The sequence below is a fragment of the Colius striatus genome, chromosome 3, assembly GCF_028858725.1.
Source record: "Colius striatus isolate bColStr4 chromosome 3, bColStr4.1.hap1, whole genome shotgun sequence".
Lineage (NCBI taxonomy): Eukaryota > Metazoa > Chordata > Aves > Coliiformes > Coliidae > Colius > Colius striatus.
In genome coordinates, this window is record NC_084761.1 from 20,129,123 (window position 1) to 20,155,695 (window position 26,573).

Sequence of the window (26,573 nt, forward strand, 5' to 3'; positions counted from 1 at the left end):
GACTTAAGACAGTTTGTCTTGGGCTATTTTTTGCCCTTCCCATGCTTAATACATTAAGGCTTCTCTAATCTCTGAAGCGAAGTAGTTCTAGATTTGACTGCTATGAGACGGCTTCTAAAAATCGGGAGTACAGTAGCAACAAGTCAAAGGACTTATAATTGGAAACCTGGCAGATACTGAATTGCAAAAACCCCATGAGGGGACAGACATTGTTTGATTCAGCTGTTGCTGAGCTGATGGAATGGAATAAAAAGTTATAATCAGATATTTTCATCTCAGTTTGTTTCTAAACTCGGTTGGATCTCAGTGTGGAAGCATAGGCACTGGATGAAGCTTTGGGAGGAGTTAAATGGAAATTTCATACCAACAACTTAATGAGCTCCCAATAGGATGTTGATGGCAACCTCCAAGGTTGCTTTTTGAAATTGCAGCAAATTGTTTCTTGCCAAAACACCAAGTTTCTAGGTAGCACTGTCCAATATTATCTGTAAATAGCAAATTGCCTTTACACCACCAGCTAATAAAAAAATGGCAGTTGAGTACACAGGAAGAAGAATCTCAAGGTGAAATTGACAGTAGAAGTTAAATTATGGGGAGGTCATCTTGCATACTTCCTGGCAGAATTCTGGACTTACTTTGTGAACAATAACATAGAACAAGAAAAATAGTTCAGTTTTGATAGAGGTAGCCTCTTAAGCTGTTTAAGAAGGTGTATTGTTGTCAAATAGGACTGCAGAGCCACATCAATCAGGTGAGACTTCGCAGGGAGTGTGGATTCAGGCAAAAATTGGACATGGATGGAAAACGTAATTGGTTAACATTTATAAAGGCGCATCTCTGTGCTTGATCAGAATTATGGAAGGAGTGTCATTGAGAGGACACTACGTTGTTAGGCCAGTCTGTTTGTTGAATCCCTAATGGGAAGCCACTTGTACTTTTTAGTGGGGCTTTGTACCATGTACCCTCTACCCTCCACCCCCCATTTAGCATGGCTTATTATTCATATGCTAAAAAGAAGAATTTTCAGGACATGAGTCAAAAAGAAAGGAGAGGGAGCAGGTTGGAGAAATGAAAGCTGACATAATGTGAAGCTTGAGAACATTATTATTGTTTGGGAACTTTCTTATTTAGTCCTTGTTTTTCTTGTGAGAACATGGTTTACCACTTCCTCTGAACAGACATAGATAAGAAACATAAATATGCAAGTTTCTTGAAAAATATTCTTGTATATACTGGTTTTGTTAAACATTTGTCTGCAATAAATAGTGAAATAATGCAAAAAGTGAGCAATTCTTAGTAGCAAGTTGCTACTTAAAAATCTGATGTTCTGCGTGCATTAAAGCTTCTCTTAATAAACACAGAAGAGTCTAATTATAATAAAAACAGTTTACAAGCTTATTTCAAGACTTTGAACTTAGGTGGTTGCTACTGGCAGTGAAGTTTATAATTGCTTTTCCTAATATCATATCCATTTTAAGAGTTTGTAAGTTGACTTGATGATCTCTAAAGGTCTCTTCCAACCCCTACCATTCTAAGTTCAGTTTCTTCTATGAGCAATAAGTCTCGTGATGCTTAGATGTACCTCACTCTTGGATTTGTGTATTTGTATTACTGTTCTTACTTGCATTTTTTCTGACTGGTATAGTTTATTACTAAGTTCTCATGAGATGTGCAAGTTAACTTTCCTAAACGTAATGTCCAATAATGTTAGTTATACCTGAAAATCCTGCCCTACGCAAAGGAAGTTTTTGAGATATTTTGTCTGTTCTTAAGCACACTCATTTTCACTTGGGCCTTACAGCTGCTGGAAGTAAAAATTTAAAAAAAAAAAAAATAGCCCTGAGTAATTGAACTGAACTAGTAGAACAAAGTAAATAAAGCAACAAAACATCGCAGGTCCTTTGAAATGTCTTTGTGCTGAAGAAGCTACTGTTAACCTATTTAGCTTCAGATATAAAGTGTTAATCTGAAAACTTAAGCTTGCTGGTGTGATTTCAGGAGTGTCCCAGCCACATGGTTGTAATACTTAAATTGTAAAAGGCTTTAACAGCTTAAGTGCTAAAGTAAACTGTTGATTTGGAATACACAATTTACTTTTCTTTTTTTTAAAAAAAAACAACAAAACAGTCTAATAAAGACTCCTGGAATAAGGTCTCTGGATTCTGCTGTACTACCATTGCTGTCATTTCCTTGGGTCTTCAAATACTGGACTGAAATGCAACTCATTGGGTTCTGTCCTTGTTACTGCCTGACATCCTGATGTACAGTTCAGTCTCATGTTCTACTGGGTTGTTTATGCTGTAATTAATTTTCTTTCTACTTTGGCTTTTTTTTTTTTTTTCCCCTGTACCATTTGATTTCTTCCCTTCAAAAGAAGAGACAGTAGTGAATCCCTTATGAAAAAAAACCAAACTTGAGTAAGACCTAAGACGATTTTGGCATTTTCCTCATCAATGTAGTTACTACTCTGTACAGCTTGGTATAGCAATAGTTACATCAAGTGAACTGATGTGACTGTAAAAATAGGTGAGCCATGGCAGGGTCTGTGTCAGACTAGTTTTCCATCTCTAGGAAGAACTGTGTGTTACACTTGACAAACACCTGTGTGCTATGGATTCCCAACACAAAGCATGCACTTACAGGAGATATTTATTTTATTTTGCATGGGGGCTATTGTAAGTATCATATAATATAATTGTCAAGACTTACCATTCTTTAATTGTCTCTGAAGATGAGTAGAATTAGAGATGGCCTGAAGCGTGAAAAGATGTTTTTCAAAAACAGGGCTTATGAGGCTTTTGGTTGGTGAATCTCTCAACAAGTTTAACAGTAGTGAATTTTGCTGTAGCTGACCACAGGAAGCCTTAGCCTTAACATCCTTATTGCTCCTTGGACTAGGTGCCAGCAAAATCGGTTTGGAAAACAGGAGTAATGATTTGACTGTCTTGACTATTCCCTGCAAACCACTTTTCAGTCATTACTGGCATCACCCTATAGGTGATGGCTACCATATGCTCCCTTACCCAAGGGAGTTAGATTGCTAGAATTCATATGCTGTTGAGAAGATGGAATGTGCTGTTAACTGACTGAGTTGATAAGCAAAGATTAAGTATTGTCTTCATGTGCATGGCAGAGAATCTCGGTATGCAGAGCTGATAAATGGTGTCTGATTAGACCTAATCCACATTTAAAAAAAAAAATTAAAGATTTTTTCTGCCTTATGTAATTGAAATTATTAGTGACTATAGAAAGACACCCGCCCCCCGCATTCAATGACCACTACAGAAGATGGATTTGGGTATTGGTGGCACCATATGAGTTTGTTTACTTTCTCTGATATTTCTCCGGGAAATGTCCTTACAACTTCTGGATGCAGACTGGAGCCAAACATCCCATATTTTAAGCTGGTAATTTAGTACTTTAAAGATAGTGATATATCTGGAAGATATTTAATTGAGAGAATTTTCTCCTTGGCCAGCTTAGAAGGCAGATAGGGTTATGTATGTTTTGTTTCCTTCTTCATCTGCGTTTTAAAGAAAAGGTATTTGTGCTTATTTACTATATAGCTGATTTGGAAATTGGATTTAGGAATTGGTAAAAATCAATGCTGCAGTTCCAAAATAAGTAACAAGCCTTTGTTTCTGAGGTTAAAAAACCAAACTCTGATTATTTTGAATTAGAAAACCAAATTATGTATAGGTTTTTTTAGGGTTTTTTCTTTGTGAAATAATGATCACAGAATGATAGGGGTTAGAAAGGACCTTGAGGTCATCTAGTTCTACACCCTTGCTAAAGCAGGTCCACTTAGATCATGTCACTCAGGAACATGTATTTTGAAAACCTCCAGAGGACAAGACTCCACAACCTCCTTGGGCAGCCTCTGCCAATGCTCCGTTACCCTTACAGTAAAGAAGGTTTTCCTTAAGTGGAACTTTTTATGTTCCAGCTTATGTCCCTTACACCTTGTCCTGTCATTAGATACTACAGAAAAAAAAGTGGCACTCCATCCTCTTGAAGTACACCATTCAAATATTTGTAAGTATTAATGAAGTCCTCCCTCAGTCTCCTCTAGGCTGAACAGTCCCAGTTCCTGCAGCCTTTCTTCATTCATAAGGAAGATGCTCCAGTCCCCTCATCATCTTGGTGGCCCTGTTCTGGACTCTCTCCAGAAGTTCTCTGTCCCTCTTGAGCTGATGAGCCCAGAACTGGATACAGGACTCCAGATGAGGCCTCACCAGGACAGAGTAGAGGGAAAAGAGAACCTCCCTTGACCTGCTGGCCACACTCCTGATGCATCCCAGAGTGCCATTGGCCGTCTTGGCCACAAGGCCACATTGCTGCCCTGATGGCCCAGCATTTTAGGTGACCAAGTTAAAACAATATCTTGAAGATGTGCCGTATCTGTGGAGCTTCTGTATCTACATGGGACTTTTGTCATGTAAGTAACTTTTGATGTTTCAAGAAAGACTAAGTAGTCAGTTGGATGTTGTTCAGCTATATATTGTCGGTTCAATGTACTTCAGGAAATGGTCTAGTGGTTGACAGGGCTGGGACAAAGCCTTGACTCCATGATCTTAAAGATCTCTTCCAACAGAAACGGTTCTATAATTCTGTGTGTAATGCTAGCAAATGGTATGGGTAAGATCATTTAACTAACACGTGTACTTAAGGGAAAAAGTCTTCCTTAATATGTGGTTAGCCTTCCTCGCAAGTATGTACTGGTGTTAGTGTGTGAGTTCTGGTGACCTCTATGCAGTAGTTGTGCAGTATCAAAGGAGTGTTAGAGAAAAAAAACCCCATGCTTGACCAATAAAGAGCAGCATTTCATCTCAGTTTTCACTAATCAGTTGGTGCTTTGTGTAAATCGGTACTCAGAGAGGTTATCTTAGTATTCCAGATGTTTTTTTAGCCATATTTTACCCCATAAGCAATCCTGAACTCATAACTATCTGAAGAGCTAAAGCCATGTGGAGGTATTATATAATTATTGTGTCACCTTATTTTTTCACATTAGGTAATAATTGCATACCATGCTAAAAATCACCCATGAAATCAAGCATGTCTTTAATATATCTTTCTTTGTACTTGCAGTGTTTTCTTTTAGGCTGAATGTTGTAATTAGGATGATTTTGTTTATGTTACCCAAAGCAATTTTTGAAAAATTCACATTACTGGTGTTTGATGTGCAGGTGTTTTTCCTCTGCTGTGTTTTAGCTGAATTCTCAAGTCTTAGGAGTATAATGGTGTATTCTAGGAAATGAGCTGAAGTAAACCTTGATTTTATTTTTTCCCTGTCCTACTCCAAGATTTTAAGTCTTTGTTGTGTTAATCATCAAGAATGGATAATATGTCTAAATACACAGCTGTGCAGATGCTAGAAAGTAAGAGAAAGAAGTTTGGAGTGTTAAAGAGTATGATAAAATGTCACTATTTAGAATATCAGCTTGGAGTTTTTTGCCTCTACTTGCCTTAGGTTCAACTTGAAACAGACCAAAAGTTGAGTCTCTGCATTTTTTTTTGTTTGTTTAATATTGAAAGCATCTTTCACACATTAATATGACTTTGTTCTACTAAGGAGGCTACCTTATATTTCAGATTAGATTGGTTTGCCGTTGCCCCAACAAAAAAAAAGGAATAATTGTTTCTAAGACTGTACATCTGTCCTTTGTTGCAGGGACTGTTTTGTGGATTAGAGCCTTGGCAGAAGGGGAGCATGTGAAAGCTCTCACTAGGTCAGGGAGTGATTCAGAGATAAGGTGAGGAAGGTCATTTTTATCCTCCTAGTTTTTCCCACACATGAAAATAGAATTAAATACTTTCTTTATCGAGAAGCTGGAGGTCCCTGGTATATTGGTGTCTGGCAGGTATGTGGTGACTTACTTGTTTTCCTGTTCCCGAGCTTTGCCATTTGATAAACTTGAAATATTCTTTATTTTTGTTCAATCTTATCCTGAACTGCTTTGCCAGCAGAATTCTCTATTTTATTCAGTTCTGCAGGTGTGAAATGTTCTCTGCAGAATGGTGAACAATATTTTAATCAAGTTCAAAATTTCAAGTCATGATGTGACAGGTTTTTTTTTCCTTCGGTGTACAGTGTTGTTCAGCCTCTGTGGGTGTTGGTACTAATCCCACTGAAGTTTGGGGAATTGGGCTTGTAGAAAGGTTGTGGTGAGCACACTGCTGCAAAAAAAACACCAAAAAACAAAAAAAAAAACCCAGCATTCATTTCTCTTGTCAGCTACTTGGGAAATGATCTTGTTGAAAAAAAAATCTCAGAAACAGAAAAAGCATGTTTACAGTTGATGAGATCCTTGATCCAATTTGTAGGACAGTCGCACAAGAGCTTGTGCTGACACAGCAAAGAGTGTCAGCATAGGGAAGAGTGTGAGGAAGGGAGGAGGACTGTCTTTTTTTGATGGACCTATTCATTTAAATGCCTGTCAAAGAAACACTTGCATTGTCTTGGAAGACTCAGGTTGCCCTCCACTGGGGAATGTACAAATCTGTAAGAATTTTTATATTAAAGGGTGAAGTAATCCTCTTGATGCATCCTTTGGATCTGGTATTTGAAAGTGCCTGGCACAGTCCTGGAAAGAGAAATTGTGTGGAAATTTTAATTTTTGTTGCATGCAGCTTTAAAGCTTGAAAGCTTCTTGAGAAAATCAGCCCTGACTTCTTTTTTTTTGTCTCATATTTGTTACAGTTCTGGAAAGCAGTGTGTAAGGTTGGGGAGAAAGAAATGAAGCAGAATTTTTCTTAATGTTGCTGCACGTTTGAGTACTGCTATCACTACTTTTCTATCATTTAGTGCAGTGCAGCAGAGGAATCACTTTGGACTCTTGACTAGCATAAAATAGTCCCAAACCACAGCTGTGATCAGTATGGTAATCATAATACAGATAACCAAGCTAGTTTCAAGAAAAAGAACACTTTCAACGTAGCAGTCTGCTAGATAGATTAACATATGCCTTCTGTCCATCTCAGGCACTAACAGAAGTGAAAGCTGGCATAACAGCATGCTGGTATTTTTGTGAAGCATCAGTGTGATAAAGAATCTCCTCAATGGTAAATACAGTGTAAAACTTTGTGCTAAACTTTGAAAAAGGGCTTTTCTTATACTTGCGTGTGCAGGAAATGTTTATGCTTCTCCACAGATTCTGTGTAAAATTACTCTAAATGTACTTGTGCCTTTTAGTTGAGAAAATGTGTTGAGTTGTGGTTGGTTTTATAGAAAAATGTTAGTATGTGTGCTGAGGTTGGGTTCTGGAAAAGTATTTGGGATATGGAATGGCAAAAAGTGATGAGCTGATTTCTTACTTCTGCCAAGATAGGAGAATCTTTTCCTCTGAGCTCTTCCCAGCTGTGCATTTATACTGCTACAGTTTTCCCAGGCCTCTCTATACCAGATCACCGGCCAGTGATCTGTCTGGAATGTGGTAAATTGGGTACAAAGAGGAAGGGAGCTGTGTGGAGTTTTTTGAATCTGGAACTGAGATGTTTTATCACTTTGGGATGTGTCTTGTTTGCCTATATGGGACATTGCATACCCTCTTTAGCTGAGCACTGATGAAACGGCTCTGCAAAGTTCAGAGTTTTTCAAGACAGTTTATGTAGATGCTAACTTCTCCTGTGCTTTGGAACTGTTGTATGCTGTTCTGTCCCGACATCAGTTATGTCAGTGTATGGCCAAAACCTCAATTAGGTTTTAAATCTCTTTGCCTTTGGTTACATTATAAACATTACTGGCTTTGACCTGGATGTACAAGTGTACCCTTACACATCAACAATGACAATAACGACCTGGATGAGGGGACAGAGTGTACCCTTAGAAAATTTGCTGATACCAAACTGATAGGACATGCTAATTCACCAGAAGGCTGTTCTGCCATTCAGTGAGATTTTGATTGACTTGAGAGCTGGGCAGAGAGGAACCTCCTGAGGTTCAACAAGAGCAAGTGCAGAGTCCTGCACCTGGGAAGGAACAACCCCATGCATCAATACAGGCCAGGAGTTGCCCTGCCAGAGGGCAGCTGTGCAGAGAGACACCTGGGAGTCCTGGTTAATGATAAACTAAACATGAGCCAGCAATGTGCCCTTGTGACCAAGAATGCCAATGGCATTCTGGGATATATCAAGAAGAGTGTGTCCAACAGGTCTAGGGAGGTTCTCCTCCCCCTCTACTCTGCCCTGGTGAGGCTTCATCTGGAGTATTGTGTCCAGTTTTGGGCTCCCCAGCTCAAGAGAGACAGGGAACTTCTGGAGAGTCCAGTGCAGGACCACCAAGATGATGAGGGGACTGGAGCATCTTCCTTATGAATGAGGAAAGGCTGCAGGAACTGGGACTGTTGAGCCTGGAGAAGATGAGACTCAGGGGGGACTTCATTAATACTTACAAATATTTGAAAGATATGCTTCAAGAGGATGGGGTGACACTGTTTCTGTGGTATCCAGTGATAGGACAAGGTCTAAGGGACATAAGCTGGAACACAAAAAAGTTCCACTTAAGGAAAAACTTACTGTAAGGGTGACGAAGCCCTGGCACAGACTGCCCAGGGAGATTGTGGAGTCTCCTTCCCTAGAGGTTTTCAAAACCCACCTGGACATGTTCCTGTGTAACCTGATCTATGTGGGCCTGCTTGAGCTGGGAGGTTGAACCAGATGATGTTTAAAGGTCTCTTCCAATTGCCACCATTCAGTGATTCTGTGTGAAGTTGTACTGCCTAGTAAGCACTTTGTTGAGTCAATTAGACTTGAAAGAAGGTTAGTAGTAGTACTCTCCATGAACTTAACCTAAAATCCCATAGTTTTACATGAAAAAAACCCAAATCAAAATGTTTTCAAAAAAAACAGAGGTATTCATTGTAATCCAGAAATGTGTATTGCAGACTATGCAATCTTTTCAAATTATTAGAATACTTAATAGAAATAATTCGAGCAATTGATTTTGTAACAAAAGTATTATCCACCGTGTCTGGGACACATTTTTTTAAAGTTTTTTAAAATTCTTGTTCCTTTCTTAAATTTTATCACAGTAAAATGATTACTTTAGGGTCTGTGTGTATGATAAAATTTGAATGCCAGTGAGGACAGAGGTTCTGATTTAAGAGGCAAGTGCACATCTGTTGAGTTGAAAGGGGAGCTTGACCTCAGCTGTCAAGGTCATGAGTTGTCTAGCTATGTTGTTGAATACTGATAAAACTTTTTTTTTAATTGGACCCTTGAAAGCTTTTAGGGTTGGTCTTGGACTACAGTCAGGTTATTAACTGAATATGTCTTGAAATGAGAAGGGCAAATATTTGCAAGTTGTTGCATCTTTCTCTGGTAGTCTGATATACACTGAACCTGTGATTGATTTTATCTCTGAAGACCCAACAGAGATGAGATGAGGAACAGGAGATACTGAACTCCAGTGAACAAACAGTGTTCAGATAGAAGTATTTTCTGTCTGGCAGATGGTTCAACTATAGTGATAGTAAATGCTGGAAGTTCTCCTGTGTGGACTCCAGTCTGTCTTCATCTTCCAAGTAACTTCAGATGAAACAAAAAGTGGACAATCTTATTAAAAGCATATAGAGAATATTAAAGTCTCTCACTGTTTTTATTCAGTTTGGTTTTTTTTTTTTCCCTTCAGCCTTTTCTCACAGTCTGCTTGGTGCTAAAAGACCAAGCTTGGTATTGCTGTCAATGAACAGAGTATATTTTATAGGTGTTTTACAAAATCATAGATTCTCAAGGGCTGGAGGACATGGAAGGATCATCTAGTCCAACCCCTTGCCAGAGCAGTACCACTTAGAGTAGGTCACACAGGAACTTATCCAGGTGTGTGTTGAATGTCCCCAGAGAAGGAGACTCAACAACTCATCTGGGCAGCCTGTGCCAGTGCTCTGTGACACTCACAGTGAAGAAATTTTTCCTTGTATTTCTCTTATATTCCAGCTTGTACCCATTGCGCCTTTGTTTTAGTCTGTGAACATGGAAGATGCCGGCTAAGTAACTGGTTATTGAGAGCTTTGTAAAAGAAGGAAATGTGAAGTACATTGTTATGGGCCCTGCTTGCTTCCATAATAGTTAAGACAGGTCTACCAATATTATCCAAATTAATTATGAACAGATTACCTGAATGTAGAGCTGTTAAAACAACTATCTCACAGCTGGGAAAAAAAGAGATCGACATCTTGATCCAGCAGATCCTGGAATTTGACACAGAAATAATTTATATTATTGTTTACTGAATTGGATTGTTATACCTAGATAGAAATGATGGACCAGGCCACTTAAAGGAGACTTTGTTCTACAAAATGGCCTTTTCTGGTTGAACATTTCCTACCTCTTTGCAGGGAACATATTTGCACTTAAAGTATTCAGAAACTTCTAGTGACTGACAGCTATTACCTGCAAAAAGTACTTAGATTTAAAACAGTAGACAAGTTCCACTGTATATTCAGATAAGCTGAATGATTGAAGAACTTGAAATCAAGAGCTAGCCCCCTTGCATGTTGCATTCAGTCATTTTTATGGTTACTGACTTTTGCATTATTATTTGTTCTGTCTGTTCTGTGAGTGCATAGCCAAAATTGCCAAAAAAGTATTGTGTTACAGCAGATATAAGAGAAAACAACCAGGTGAAAATAGAGTAACTTCTCCCAAAGTAGGCCTGTTTTCCTACTTGCACATGAAGCAGTGTGCACAGTTACAGTATATGTTAAATGAGAGTGGTTTTGACCTTGTACTCACATTTTCCCATACAAACGTATCTTGGATTAGTACTTATCTTTGAATTCGAGAGGTGTTATGAATGTTGGATTTTATGTGACTCTATGTATGAGAAATTAGAACTTGATTTAGAGGCTATTCAAATGCTGCTTACATTATTTCTGTCAGCAATTCTGCTGTCACCGGTGTTTGTAATGAGAAAGGAATATATTTTAATTTGTTTCAAGAAAGATCCCTTCCTGTCTCAAATGGTTGTCTTTTCTGAACATGATTCTTATTTTACTTGTGTTTAGTCCAAAATGAGATTTCTTTATTGTATTGAAAATTCTTGGGCTAAAGGCATGGAACACAGTGTTGCCCAGTGAAAACATGAGCTACTTAAAGTGGAGAACTAAAAGCAAGTTCTCCTATAGAAGGCTCTTCTTAGACAAAAAGTTGTGCCTGTAATCTCACACTTCTGCTGGAAAAAAAAAAACTTCAAAATGCTTATTTAAGGCTATGTAATTTTTGTCTCACTTTTACAGCTTTGTGTCAGTTTTGTTGGAGTTGGTATTGGGCAGTTCCTCCATAGCAAAATTATAGGGACTTCTCTAATAAGAAATAAAATGCATTGGGCAAAAGAGGTGGTAGAACCACAGGGCTACATCTTGACATGATTGCTTTTTCATGATGTTCTAGTTCAGTTCATATTCTGGGCAGTGCTGTGAATGAGTTAAAGATATTTTCTTTTTCCCTTTTCCCATGCTTTAGATTTTCCTTACAGAACTGAAATCCAAAGCAACAGGGCTGATGTAAGCACTTGCTGGGGAAGAAGGCTTTTTGCTGAGCAGAGGGATTTCTCTAACTGTGTCAGAATCTTGTTTACTTGTAACACTATAAAACTTGATTTAGATGTCAGCTTAATTTAGGCATAAATGAAGATTTATTTCAGAAATATTTTTATATTTTTTTAACTACCATCTGTTTATAGATTGGTGTAAGAATAAAAGGCTGCTAATAGAATTTAAGACTGATCTTATGACTCTCGACTTGAGTATTGCCATCTCTCACTTTAGGCAGAGCTAGCTTTTGACATTCCTTGACTTGGAATTCTTGTAAGAAGTACTGTAAGCTGAATGCTTTTGCTTTGAACTTGAGTGTGCAGTTGCTGAATTCTTACAGTTTCTTCAGCTTCCTGGCATTTTTATTTAGTTGTGGAAATGATTGCCTTTTTTTACTGACCCTTGAAAGAGAAAGTCGCTTGAATGAGAAAGCCTTTATGATGAAGTAATAATGCAATGTGGGTGCTGAAATCCCTCAACTAACAGTGGAAGGAGACACTATCTATTTGAAAAGAGTTCTCTGGATTTGGAGTCATCATCTTCGCTAATTTCAGCAGAACGTGATCTAGTTCATGCAAGCTGTGAAGTATACCTTGCTAGCATAGTGCTTCTGTTAGAGTTGTGTGAAGGGAATTGGTCTGAGTTATTCCATCAAACAGGTCATAAATGTCTGAGTCAATTGTCAACAGTCAGTCTTTAAACCTTTTTAGTTTTATGCAGTCTTTTAAACTGACAGTGAAGCTCAGGATGTGTTTATCTTGACACTTTCAAAGGTAATTAAGTACAGACAGCTTTCAAAGATGTTAGTTTCCTTGAACTGTGGAGAACATACTTCTTAAGAATACTATCTTAAAGCCACTTAAGGAACAGAATATCTTGTTCTCCAGCTTTGTATGCTTACCAAAATGAGTAAAACTAAAGTAACAGAAAATACTGAATGTAGCAGAAGGATGTTGAATGCTTTAGTGCTGCCTTAGACCAAGTGAAGAATATACCAGACAGAAATGTCTTGAGCATCTGCCTTGGGAGAAAGCTTAGTTTTTGAGTGGGAAATAATCTTGGACAGACAAATAAGTTTTTTACATAGGTATTACAGAGGAATAATATATGGATTCATTGTGAAAGTTTCCTTACCTGTGGGATGCAACATCTTGAAATAAGGGTGGTGTGGTAGTAAGGATGATCAACAAGGATCGTCTTGTACTTCTAAGATTCAATAATTCTGCTGCCATTATGGCAGAAGAGTCTGAAATTCTCAGAAAGGAATAAAAAGAAATTAGAATAAATGTGTGTGTGTTAATGGTAGATTTTTATCAGGTTATAGCCTGTCATTTCCATATAGCCCCCATCCCCAATAATAAATATCAAATGAAGAAAGTAGATTCCTTTGATTTGAAACTCACTAAAGTACCTACCTGGAGTATGTTGGAAATCTGGTCAAGCTGACAAGTGGGGAAATGTAATTGCTGGAAGAAGTGAAGAAAGAGAGTATACTATGTGTAAATAGAAAAAGATTGAGAGTCATAACTTCCCATGGTTCCTGAGGTTTGGTTTTGGATTGACTTGATTTTATGTAATCACTAACGACTAAGAAGTGTAAGCAGTTTACAAGGGATACCAACTTCCTTAAATTTTATGAGATTTTTGCATTTGAAGTGCTATTTTGATGATCCACTCCTGCAGCATCTAAGACAGAATAAGGTAAGTCCAGACTACAGAAAGTCATTTATTTACCATATGATGACTCATGAAGACATTAGATTTTTGTTGATTATTCTGTAACTGATTTCTTGTCTTGGGCATATTTTTGACTCTCCTCTTAAGCAGTATTAGGAGTGCTTTCCTGGTAGCATGATAAAGCTCAAGACAGAATTTATACTAGGTTGAGTTCCTAGGTAATATACTGCCATATTGCTGTTTTACTGCTAACTAGGATGTGCTTCTCACCTACACAGTCTTTGAAACACAGTTTGGAGCACCTGTGTGAATGTTACTTGCACCATTGAATGTTTCTCTTGCATATAAAGAACTGTTCATGTATCTTTTTGTTTTGTTATGGGGTTTTTTTTTATGTTAGAAGAGGAAACTTGATCATTTGAAAGTTTTAATGATGGAATTTTCCCCCTTGTGGATTGGGTTTCCCCTTTTCATGGGTATTTCTAATGCATGCAGAATATCAGTCTTTGCAAGTTTATCTTCACATGTTCAGTGGGTTCAAATATATTTTTGTTTGTGATAGATGCCTCAGTTTGCAAGGTATTTCATGTGACAGTGGTGTAACTTTTGTCTCTTCGCACTGCTGCTTTTGTCTTAACTATCTTAGGACCTTTTTTATTCTATCTGAGATCATGGTGTTAGGACTGTCTGCCTACTGCTGGAAAAAGACATACTTGGGAAAGCCATGCTAAAGGGGATAACTGAGTGGTACTTTGTACTATATTGAAAGGGTATTTTCAACTCTTCTGGGTTTTTTTTTTCTATCTCAAAATGATTTGAGTTTTTAGTACTGAATGCACCCTGTGGTTCTGCTGAATAAGGTGTTAGCATCTGCATGGGACATGGTTTAAACAACCCAACCTTGACACTGAGCTATGTGACTCTGAAAACACACACAAAAAAGTGTTTTTATATGCTTTGGGACGGTTGGTGACCAGTACTGCTTCATCAGCTGTAAATAGATAACAATGTGCTTTTGTGATATAAGAGTGGGAATTGTCTGATCAATTGTTCAAATGCTTACATTTATGGGTGCCAGAATCTGTCTCGGATCAATTGTTAAAATGTGTGTGTCTCAGAGTGACGTAATCTGAGCAATGCAATATTCATGGTGGCCTATGTGATACTAGAAAGGTGGGACAAAGAATCTTCTTAAAAACTGTCCACCAGCTCTGGCATAACTGTGTTCTTTCAGATGCTTTTTTTTCTCCCTTTGGTCAAATCGTATGCCTTCCACTTAGAGTTGTCAGTGCTCTGTGAGGAACATGGCATAGAGTAAACCAGCCTTGATATGTACTCATCCCTGTCTTTGGCTTTCAAAGATTACCATCTCAGGGTTCCCTTTGGTCTATTGAAATAGGACTTTTTTCCTCCTGTTTTTGAGTGGCGCCCTGCTAAGTTTCTGTCCTCAAGGTGCACTTTAGATGTTTACTCTCCCAACTTGTGTGGAGAACATAAGGGTCTTTCTGTGTCTTAGGTTTACAGAATGTAAGCGATTGTATTAAGAAAACACAATGGCTGTGCATGACTTGGACAGCTGCATTGTTTTAAGGTACCGCTTCTTCAGAAGAAGGCTGCTTTTAATAGCATATGGTAATAGATGAGTGATGACTAGATCATGCCCTTCAGAGTACCGCAAAATAAAGATAATAAGCGTTCAAATAGAAGCTGAGGTGTTTCAAAGAGCTATTCTGCTTTTTTCTAAACAGTTCAAGTTTTACTTGGAAGATCTCACAGTGGTGTAAAGTATTGGGAATGGGCTTTTTGGAATTCAATGTTTTGCACTACTATTTTTTTTTTTAATACTAAGTAGTGGATATAATTTAGTAATTTAACAAGTGAATGCTTTTTTTCAAAGCTTGCACCAGAGGACTACAGATGAAGATGAGCCAAGAAAAGGGAGGAGGTGAGGGAATCAGTAGCACAGAGAGGATTGTAGTGTTGAGATTCTGAGTGAGAAAGCAAAAATTGTTGAATTGAACTTGCTTTCAGTGATCTTGCTGGTTATTTTGTCTGCTGCCCTCATTGCTCATGTGTGAAGCCTGACTCTTCATGGTGTTTCTTATAGTGTAACACAACCTGGGAAGCTCGGAATTATTCTTTTGGTTATGGTTTTGTGAATTACGTTGTTGCAAACAGAGGTCTCTGTTGTCTTCAAAGTTGAATGGGAAAGGATTCAGCTCTTAGGGTGAGCTTGTTTCTTATTCTGCTGAAATTCTTGCACTTGTTTTGTAAAAATGAAAAAGATGATGCTATTCAGTTTACTTTGTGCAGAGCAGACAATTTCTTTTGTTCCTCTGTTACGCCAGCTTTTGATTTGAGAATGTTTTCAGTATTGTCATGTGTTAAGTATTTTAATCTCTAAGTTGTGTGATCTGTATTTTTTTTTTTTATGTGTACTCTAAGGTGTCTCTCTGATGCTTGGAAGACTGGATAACTAGTCTTTTGAGACCCAAGTGTTGCATGGGAAGTGGTCGCTGGGTTTTCTGGTGTTTGGTTTGGTTTTTTTTTCAATATATATATATCTAAAGGATTCCTTGGTTGGCAGGGATAGCTTTGTACTTGGGCTAACTTGGATGTATATTTGCCACATTGCATGTGTACAGGATCAGTTAGAAGGGACTGCAAAGGATATTAGAAATGCTGATCTGAAAGTACTAGTCCAGAGGAACCATGGAATTTTGTCCTATGATTCTTTGCAGGGACAACAGTTTTCTAGTAAAGTAGGCTGTGACATGCAGATATCTGTATGATTCTTTTCCCTCAAGGCAGCTAAGACTTTTACAAATCTTCTTGACCAACTTTAGATTGCTGAGCTTCTGTGTCTGTAGAGACATGTGCCCAGTAAAGTTTGGTTAAGAGTCATGAATGTGTTACTGGAAGTGATCCTGTTGAGACAAACCTAAGTGGGTTGAAATCTGTGTTATATGTTGGCAAATGTCTTGCTCCCAGAGGTAACCTCGTATAAGGGCAAGGTATTAGATTTTTTTTTTTAATGTTTAGAACTTAACAAATATCCCTCACCAACTAGAACTGGCTAAATAGCAGACAAAATAGTAATGACTGGATTTATCAGTTAGCTTTTCCAGTATACTACCCATGAAAAGAAACTTGACCAGATGAACAGGCTAAGTTTTGAGTTCAGTAAAGTATTTGTTGAATAGCATAAGATTTTTTTTGTAGTATGAATTGTATAGGATGTAATAAGTTCTGACTACGGGCTCAAGACAAGTTATCCAGCACCAAGGATGAACAGCCCATAAAAGAGGTGCTAGTTGAATGAATTCTAATAAAACTGTATAAAGTCTATGGTATTCCCTAAAGTGGGACAATACTATGGATTGCCTGAACAGATGTAGAGTTTGTGTTAACATGAAGAACTTTGTGGTAGTTAAGTAGGATGTATTTCCTGTTTTGGGAAATCAAGGTACAGAATTTTTAGCAGAAGAATATGGCTGTGCCTCAAATTTAGACCAATCAGAAATTCTCTTTGTGATGTTAGGAGTCAATCTGGTCAGCTTTCTAAACCCAGGTATGAATATTATGGCTGTTAAAAGAGTATTTGTTACAACTGGAGCAATTTTCTGGAAAAAGAACATGTTGATTAAAGAAGTGATTACCACTAGCATTTTTTTGAAGTCAAAATGTGAATTTAAATCCTTTGGCCAGTAGACCCTTTCATGCCCAGCTAGCATTTGTTTATGAGAGAGAATATTTTTGTGATGTTGACAAGATTTATTATGTTGTATTTTTTAACTGGAAAATGTTTTGAGAGCTGGAGATATCATTGCTCAATGATTTTGACCTGCTACGTGCAGAATGCCTATTTCTTGTCAGCTGCTGTTTGAAGTTACTGCTTGATGTTTTGAGTGAAGTTAAGTGTGGAGGAGATGATGGTTCTCAAAATGACATTGTGGAGACCTTGCTTCAGGTGGTCAGCACCTTTATTATTAGTGTGGCAGACAGGCTGGTTTTGTAATTCTTGTCACCCTGCATTGCCCTTGAGCAGTGAAGGAGAAGAGGATGGAGTTGTTGGAAATGCTATAGTTGACAGTGCAGTACTTAATACTGGTTGGTTAGTTTTTTGTTTGAATTGGGAAGACAGATGGTAGCACAGAAAAAAATGTGGGCCATGCCATAGATCTGCTTAATGTGAGGCTGGGGTTCTTCTTACAATTTTGAGGAGGGTACCTTGTTATCAAGAGTGCTTAGGGTAGGATGGCAGTAAATAGACTCCGGGAAAAGCAGCTGAACTGGATTTGTAAAATTTATTGAATCAGAATAAGGATGTACTTTAGTGTCCCCAGCGTTGTTGATGTGCACTCAAACAGTTTGTCAGAGACGCTCAGCATGGAGAATCTGGCAGCAGGTCTGCATGTGAAGTCTCATGGAGCTTGTGCCGGCAGAGGACTTTGGGGAGTCTGCTGGGTAAGCCAGTGCTCCCAAATTTGGGAGCTAACAGCTGTGTTGGTCGAGGTCTTGGCAACATTTGGAAGCTCCTGGTGATGTTTTTGTGTGTATGAGTTGGGGACTCTTGGCTGGCAGGTCGTCCAGGACGTGTGGGTGGGTGAGGAGAAGCATCAACCACTGAATTAATGTCTGGGGAAGGGCGGGGAAATGCATTGTGAAAATGAGCTGGTTTCGTTAGGTTTTTTTTTAAATATAAATACTGAGGTGCTCTTTGGGCTATATAATCTTAAAGGTCTTTTTCCAAACGTAACAATTCTATGAGAGACCAGAGCGGAAGAAACCCGGAGGAGGAGCCGGGCGGAGGCGCTGGCCGCGGCTTCCCCGAGGAGCTGGGGCGGGGAAGCCGAGCGGAGCGTGGCAGCGCTGCCCCGGGGCCACTTTACCCCCCCCCACCCCCCCCGCGCTCGGGTGGTAGGTGCCCGCCCTGCGCGGGGTGGAACAGTCCATTTCCTGTTCCCGTGCTGACAGCGGGGGGGAGCGAGCGTGCTGCTGCCGGACGGCCGGCAGCCTGTCCGTCCGTCCCGGCGGGGCGCGGGAGCCAGGGAGGGGGGTATGGCCGAGCGGTGAGGCAGAGCGGAGGCGGCCGCCGCCGCGATGGAGGCGTACGTGTTGGAGGACATCCTGGAGGTAGGGGCGGGAGAGGGCCGCAGAACAAAGGGGTGCGCGGGGTCGGCGGGGGGAGGTGGCGGAGCCCCAGGGAAGCTCCCGGCCGCGAGGCCACTGCGGGGCGAGCCTGGGCCGTGCGGCCGGAGCGGCGCGGGCCCCGGCTGCTCGCCCTCCTGCCTTCACTCCCACTGCAGGTCAGGCGGGCCCCGGCGGCCCCGCGCCCGGCCGGGAGTTGGGTTTGGATGCGGACGCACGCTCGGGGCCTAGGTAGGAGCGCGGGGCCGCGGCAGTCGACCCCCTCCCCTCTTATACCTTCTGCTGGTACGGCGGCTGGACACCAACATGACGCGTATGAAGTGTTTGGGGGAGTACACACAGAGTTAATAGAGTGCTGCTGGGGAGGAGGAAGGCCTCCTGTGCTTTGGGGAGTGCTGCATGATCAATGAGTGTTTTCTGGAGTCCCTGTGTGTGCTCGGAGCTGACACTGCAGTAGGACTACTAGAGCTTTTGGCTCTTCTGCACAACAACTGGTTGACCAAAGTCTTTATTTTTTTATTACTTTTTTTGATGGTGTCCTTGCACTGACTGTGTGTTAGACCTGTGTAATTTTTACTGCTATGTTAAGTATTCTCTGCTTTTACTTCCTCTGCAGAAGCATACTCTGCATTATGAAATAAATGATATTTTGAGAGAAACTTGAAAATACTATTGCAGCGAAATGGAAAGGCTTTGGCTACGAATCATAAAATTAAACTTCTGTTCAAAGTGTCATAGGTGTCTATTCCAGATTATATTAGCTGTGATAGTTTAAGGAAAGATGGTTTTGTTGTTGTTTTTCTGGTTTTGCAAGCAAAAACATGACTTCATTACCTTTTCAAAATATGTGCATGTACTCTTTATTGTAACAAGAAGCCCCTACCTTATTAGTTGCTGTCACAATTTAAACAAAACAGTACTTTCAATGATGTTGTCCTGTGGTGGTGTTTTGGTTTTTTTTCTTAATGATCATACTTAGGTTGCTCTTTGAAATCAGTATTTAGTGTTGATGCCACTTCCTTGTGAACCTTGGAACTGTTTAATGTAACTATATCCAGAATGTTAACACAACTTCTCAGTTTGTGCTTAAGAAGCTGGCACAGTTGTATGAACAAGACATTTTTGCCAGTATCTGTCTATGTGGCTGGGTTTCTGTGGTGAGGTAGGAAGACCAGAAGTGAACTGGGCTTTCTGCCATCAGACAAATATTTCAATACTGCACTTGTCTTACTGAGTACTGAAAGCTTTTTAAAAAATTTTAACTACAATTGTCATATGCAACTCCATAGTAATGTCAAATTAATAAAAAGCAAGTTTTTAACTAATAATCTTTTTGGGAAAAACAGTTAGCAAATTATTTTTTGCCACTATAGCTGTATTTTGGGTTTGTACTTTTGAACTAAGAATTTAATCTTATTTGTCAGAGTAGGATGATATGACTTGTCTTTTGATAATTTCATCACACATTCTTTTCCTGGTCATGAGACCCAATGTATCTGGGTAAAACATCTTAAAAAATCAAGTATGGCTTGTCTGTGACTCTTATTCAGGAAGCTCTGAACTACTCTGGTAGCAGTGGAGACTGTTCATAATTTCATAGTGCATCAGTAGAAGCAATGTAATTGTCTTGCAGGTCAAGAAGTTAAACTTTGTTCCTTTGAAACTTATTTCTCTGTAACTTTGAATGGTTGTGTTTACAATTGTATATTTTATTTTCCTCATTTAGGGTTTTTTTTCCTCCTGAGAAGCAGTTTCTGATGTTCAAAGAAAGAGTGAAGATTAAGAGAATGGCTCTTGCTTAGGCAACACAATCTATCCGTAGCTTCTGTTTTATTGGACAGAGTTGGTACTGCTTAGTATTTAGTTAAATTTGTAGGGCTTAGTCCTTTCCTTTTAATAAAATCTTCAAGAATGTATTCTCCTGAAGTTACAATTTAAAATAGAATAAAAAGGCATTTTCTGTAGCATGCCAGTTACATGTAATTAGTGTAGAGACTGAGGTTCAAATGGTATTAGACATCCTTACTGCAAGAAGGAAATGAGTGCTTTGGGGAAGAAAATCACTCCAGAGTTAAAGTAGAAGGCAATCAAGTAATTCATAGTTCACATGTTCTCGCTTGCCATAATGTGAAGACTACTTCCTTGGGGAGACCAAGAAACAGGACAATGTCAAAGTATAGTCTTTGCTTATTTCATTACTAAAGTTGCAGGATTGTGATAGAAATAGTTTTTCCTAATGCGTTGTTCCTACCAGAGGATAAAATTAATGTAACTTTTCAGTAAGTTGGATGCAACTGCAGGCAGAAGTGGTCATCAGTGTAGAGGATTTCATGCGGCATCCTGGTGGTCATGTGCATATGCCACCTTGAAAAGGTGTACTTTATAATAGAGAACATGGGCTGGCTTTGCAACTGTCAGCTGAAGTTAACATTGACTTGACTCTGTTACTTCAATGTGGTATTGCAAGCTTGTATGGGAATGTAGTTGAATGAAATTTAAGTACTGTGTGGTTAATCTGCAGTTAGCTTCTGCTCATTTGGTTCTTCTGATATGTGTATCTTTCTATACTTCTTTGTCCATGTGGGACCTAACTGACAACAACACTTTTTTTTTTTGTCGGTGTGATCTTATTTGGCTCATATGTGCTAGTGAAGGAATAATTATGCTACAGGAGACCTAAATATGGTAGTCAGAGAGGCACAAACCTGTAGTTCTGTTTTTCATGTTTGACTTAGTCAACAGAAACGTTTTCTTAGTTGGGAGAAATGGAGGTATGTTTTGTCCTGACATATGAGGATGTGGTCTGTATTGTCATGTGCTGAGCTTGGGCTTGTAGCACAGACATCCATATAGGAAGCTTAACACGGCAGAGGGGTATGAGTTCTAGTCATCAGGTTCTTTGAAAGCTTTTTTTACGTTTCACTGGAATGTAACTCAAGCCCATGTGTGGCAGTTTCTAGTTATATCCTTACTACACACATGTAAACAAAATTTTCTTGAACTTTGTAGCTTAAGGTAAATGTTTCAGCTACCTTGAATTGAAACTCAAAATCATTGACAACCCTTCATTTGTTACTGTAATATTTGGAGTACTTTGTAACTGCAGAAGTTTTTTAAAAGTTTGTACTAGGGTCGTGTTAATATTTTAATAACTTCTAAGACTACACCTTGGCTGCTTTGTATGTAGCTGCCGTTGGTGTTGGTAAGAGGTAAGGTAATATGGAGGAGTCATGTATTACCCTTTCAGTTTTCTAGTTGAGACACGATGAGGACAGTGGGGCAAATGCTGTGTTGTGTCTAAAAGCTTTATGAGGAAGACTGCTGTGCTTGAGTAAATAGGTGCTTAGTGAAACAATAAGGGAAGGAAGAAGCAGCAAGAAATGGAGGAGCAATGTTGGTGATGCATGTTCAGAGATCAGAGAGGCCTCTGCAATACTTTTCTTTTTTTTTTTTAACAGACCAAGTCTTTTAATATTTAGAAATGTTATAGTCTCTTGATCTAAAGATTGAATTACAGTATTTCTCTTTTGGACATCAGTAGCTTTCCCACACTCCAGCTCTTAAACAGGTTGATCTTTTCCCTGTTTTCTTTCTCATAGTTTCTCTTGGTAATCCTGTTTGTTTTACTTTTTACCTGTTCTTCTGTCACTTTAAAGAGTTGGCCTATATGAAGTCAGCATTGACTACTGAGGTACTCCAGCATTTCCTAGTGGTTTGTTGCAGTTTTTCATACATTGTCTGTCAGAGCAGCTTCTTCATGTGTTACCTTCAAGTAACTTGGAGCACTGCTGTAGTGTTCCTTTTATTAAGTCATCATTACTAAGTTTGGGCCATGTCCGATCCCAGCCCCAGGTGATACTGGAGGCTTGTGTTCCTGAGTGGGTCCAAGACAGCAGGATTTTTAAGGTTTACTCTTAAGAAATACCGAGCTAATGTTAATGAGAGGACCCCAACTTAAATGCTATGAGGCCATCCCCTACAATGATGTTTAAAAGGTCTAAGTTGAAGGGGATGGCAAGGCAGCAAGAACACAGGGTGGAGCAGTGCAAGCACGTCAGACTGGATGTCATGTCTGAGGATCTGCAGTAGAAATGAACTTTTTATCAGGTATAGCCTTATGTTTTGTTGATCATTTGCACTTTTGTCATTCAATAGCTGGTATATCATGGCATACTTTGCCCGAATTTTTACGAGAAGCGGATGATTTTGGTTGCTATTTTAAAGTGTAGAACAAAGTTGTTCTGAGGTGAACTCATGTGCCAAGAGCTGTCTGGGTGAGTGAACTGAGCATAGCTGAAAATGCCTTGTCTCAAGTACTGTTCAGGGAGGAAAACTGGCCTGAAGGAAAGCAGGCTGAACATGCTGACAGAAGAGGCTAAAATTCACCAGTCACACTGTGTGCAGGAGGTGGCACTAATACTTCTAGTGATGTGTAGTGAAGATGAGTAGTAAGACCAGGGTGCTATAACTTGTGCCATATCCTTGGTCATGTGAGTTTTAGGAAATTTCAGAGAAAAAATACTTTCTTTTTTTTGCCCTACTCTTGAATCAACTGGAGAAAAGGGGCTTTCTGAGCTTACTGACCAAGATACTTACACAGCTTACTGATCCACTCTGCAGCTGTTTATGTAGTGATAACTGTGCTGCCGCCTTCTTTCCCTAGTTCGATAGGATTGACAGAATGGTGTCAGGCCAACTGAGGAGCAGGGATGGCAGTCACCTAGGCTCTGCTAGTTTGTGCGTTTACAGCTTCACAAAGGCATGTGGAAGCTAGGGTGAAGTTGCCTGGCCTGGTTCCCAGGGGCTGTTCCTGTATTGTTGTCTGGTGCTTTCAAGCAAAACATAGGAAGGTGATTCCCCTTCCCTTGAAACTGCTCTTCCCCTAATACTGCCTCCTCTGCCTATTTTTCCTGTGGTGTGAGGCAAGGAGATTACAAGAGTTAACATAGAGACTTGTTCTAGAAAAGCAAATTCTGACTGTGATTTCTGTTACTTTCCTTCTTCCAGTTAATTTGGTAAGACTATTTTCCTGGGCAAGGAGCTGATTTTTAGCTGTTGGATCTGGGTTCCATTGTGTAACAAGCAAGAAGTAAAAGCTGGTTGATGTCATTTTTTTGGGTATTAAGCTGTTTCTCCTGGAAACCATCTTGCAGGAAGAGATGACAGGCTCGATGATAAAATTGGAAACTGTTCTTGTTATTTATGCTTCATTGCTTTATCTTTTTCAATAATGGTTTGTTCTTGGTACAGTAATATGAAAATGTAATTATTGTGTGAGAAACCTTCTAACACAGTAGGTGACTTTGTACTTGAGTAACTAATGTTTAAAAGGTCAGTGCTTTTCAGTGGAGTTAAATCGGCTGGTGAGCATCTCACTAATTTGGATAACTTAACCAAGGCCTTGACTAGCAGATAATGCCAGAGGATCTGCAAAGGTCTCTTCCAGCACAGGCTCTTCTGTTTTTTAAACTGTTTGTTCAAACCATAGAATCATAGAATGTTAGGGGTTGAAAGGGACCTTTAGAGATCATCTAGTCCAACCCCTTTGCAAAAGCATGTCAACCTAGATCAGGTCGCATAGGAACATGTCCAGGCGGGTCTTGAAGACCTCCAAGGAAGGAGACTCCACAACCCCTCTGGGCAGCCTGTGCCAGGGCTTCCTCACCTGAACACTGAAATAGTTTTTTATTATATTAAGTGGAACTTTTTGTGTTCCAGCTTCAACCATTACTCCTTGTCCTGTTGCTAGCTACTATAGAAAAAAGAGATGTCCCAAACTCCTGACACCCACCCTTTAGATATTTATAAAAGTTAATAAGATCACCCCTCAGTCTCCTCTTCTCCAGACTAAACAGCCCCAGTTCCCACAGCCTTTCCTCATATGAAAGATGTTCCAGTCCCGTGACCATCTTGGTGGCCCAGTGTTGGTCTCTCTCCAGAAGTTCCCTGTCTCTCTTGCGCTGAGGAGCCCAGAGCTGGACAGAGTACTCCAGATGAGGCCTCACCAGGGCAGAGTACAGGGGGAGGAGAACCTCCCTAGACCTGTTGGACATACTCTTCTTGATGTATCCCAGGATGCCATTGGCCTTCTTGGCCATGAGGGCACATTGCCGCTCATACTTAGTTTATTATCAATCAGGACTCCCAGGTCTCTCTCTGCAGAGCTGCTCTCCAGCAGGTCAACCTTCAGCCTGTCCTGGTGCATGGGGTTGTTGCTCCCCATGTGCAGGACTCTGCACTTGTCCTTGTTGAACCTCATGAGCTTCCTCTCTACCTAACTCTAAAAGTCGAGATCCCGCTGAATGGCAGCACAGCCTTCTGGGGAATCAGCCAGTCTTCCCAGTTAGGTGTCATCGGCAAACTTGCTGAGGGTACACTCTGTCCCCTTATCCAGGTCATTGATGAAGAACAAGACTGACTCCAGAACCGATCCGTGTGGAACTCCACTGGACATGTAGTAAGATTTTTTTTTTTCCCTGGACAAACGTTCTTTTCATGGCTGGAATACTTGGTTTTTTTGTTGTTTGTTTTTTGTTTGTTTTTTTTTTTTTGCGTGTACCTGAAAGCTCTTCAAATCTTTGCCTTGCTGGAATTTGCTGGTTATATGGACTGATAAATCACATGTTCTAAAGCTGAAACCCACACTCAGAACAAGCTGTTACACTGCCTCAGCATCAAAGTTGTGTGAGGAGGAAATCTGGGTAACTATCTAGTGTAAATGGTGTTTTTCTTGCCACTTTATGGCCACCACCTCCTCTATGTTCATAGTTCTTGCAGTTTCTTCGATTTCATTGTGCTTAAAACAATAGCATTCCTGCTAGTAGGCAATTGACTTGAATATCTTAGATGTTGTTTAGGAAGAAATGTGTTGTTTCTGTGTCTCATTTTAGGCAAATGTGTTTTAAGAGGAAATGGAACTTGGACTAGTCATTTTATCTGTGATCTGAATACAGCTGAACATAGTTTGTGCTCAGTGGAGGGAAGGAGAGGAAAAGGGGTCATGATGCAGTTTGTCCTACTAAGAAGCTGGAGCTGTGCTCAAATAAATATTGAGCTAAATAAATAAATGTGCTAAAATATTGCTGTACAATATATGTGATCAGAAGCACTGAGGGGAGAGCAGAAATCAGAATTGCGGTAGTGGTTTCCAGGAACATGGCACATATATTTTTTGTATTTAGCATGTGAAGCAAATAATGAAAAGGAAGGGCTCTGGTTAAAAATGGTGTATTTTCTCTGTCTTTAAACCTCAGTTTATTTTAATAGAATCTCTTGTTGATGAGAGAGGAAAAAAAATATTGCATTTAGTAGAATACTTGTGCATTGCTTTAGCTACCTTCACAAGTCTTTTAATGTATGTAAAAACTGTTCATGTCTGTTTAATATGCAAAAGCTTTTGGTTGAGTGTGCCAAATAGAGCAAAGAAAAAACTGCAAATTACTTACTAGATATGCCTAACAACAGTTTATATTGAAGGAAGAATTCAGTGGCTATCAAGCTTGTCAGAATATCAACCAAATGAGTTAAAATTATTAGAAATAACTCCTGTGCATATTTCCCCAGACAGTAAAAATAACAATTCTGATCAGATACTGAACTTTACCATCTTCTTCTGTAACTTTATCCTCTTACTTCTCATCAAAAAGAGAAGATGGTTAAACTAAGCCATGCTAGTTCCTTTATTGAAAGAAATTCTTCAATTGTAAATACCTAAAAAGAGACGAGTTCTGCATTATGTTTCAGTTGATTCCACTTCTTAGTAGGGCTCAATTTTTATTTTTGTAAACATTGCCATTTGTTCTGGGACAGTTGCTTAGCTATTTCTGCATTTAACTTTGTAGGGTGAGAATAAATCCCAAGAAACGGAACTGGAATATCTCAAAGGAATTTCTAAGCTCTTGACCTACCTAGTCATATCTTCCCAGAGTGTTTTTGGTTAACTTCATGAATGTCTCTACATAATACTGTGAATTTGTTACGCTGCATAATGAGAGATAGGGAAGGGTTATTTCAGCAGGATAATTACATGGAGAAAAGCAGATGTCCTCTAAGGACCTTGACTTGCCACTTTCTCCTCCCTGATTCTGACAGGTTAAATTGCATGCAGGCTGCAAAACTTCCAGAAGCAGTATACTATTAAGTTCTTAATTGTTATCTGTGCAGGACAAAAAAGGGATTTCTATAGTTTTCCATAAAACGGAATGGCATGTA

General features: G+C 39.5%; 1 protein-coding gene across 5 annotated transcripts in view; it reads left to right on the plus strand.

The window, feature by feature from the left end:
• ANKRD17 (ankyrin repeat domain 17) overlaps positions 1–26,573 on the plus strand; it is a 94,642-nt gene that overhangs the window by 3,213 nt on the left and 64,856 nt on the right. Inside the window, exon 1 of one of the 5 annotated variants that reach the window (XM_061991736.1) lies at positions 4,294–4,438. The exons of 3 other annotated variants lie outside the window; for them this stretch is intronic. In XM_061991736.1, the coding sequence (XP_061847720.1) occupies positions 4,391–4,438 (48 nt within the window). In that variant the 5' untranslated portion in view covers positions 4,294–4,390. Of the gene's footprint in view, positions 1–4,293; positions 4,439–18,206; positions 18,348–26,573 lie in introns of those variants that run through there. One more of the 5 variants, XM_061991737.1, reaches the window with a different exon arrangement.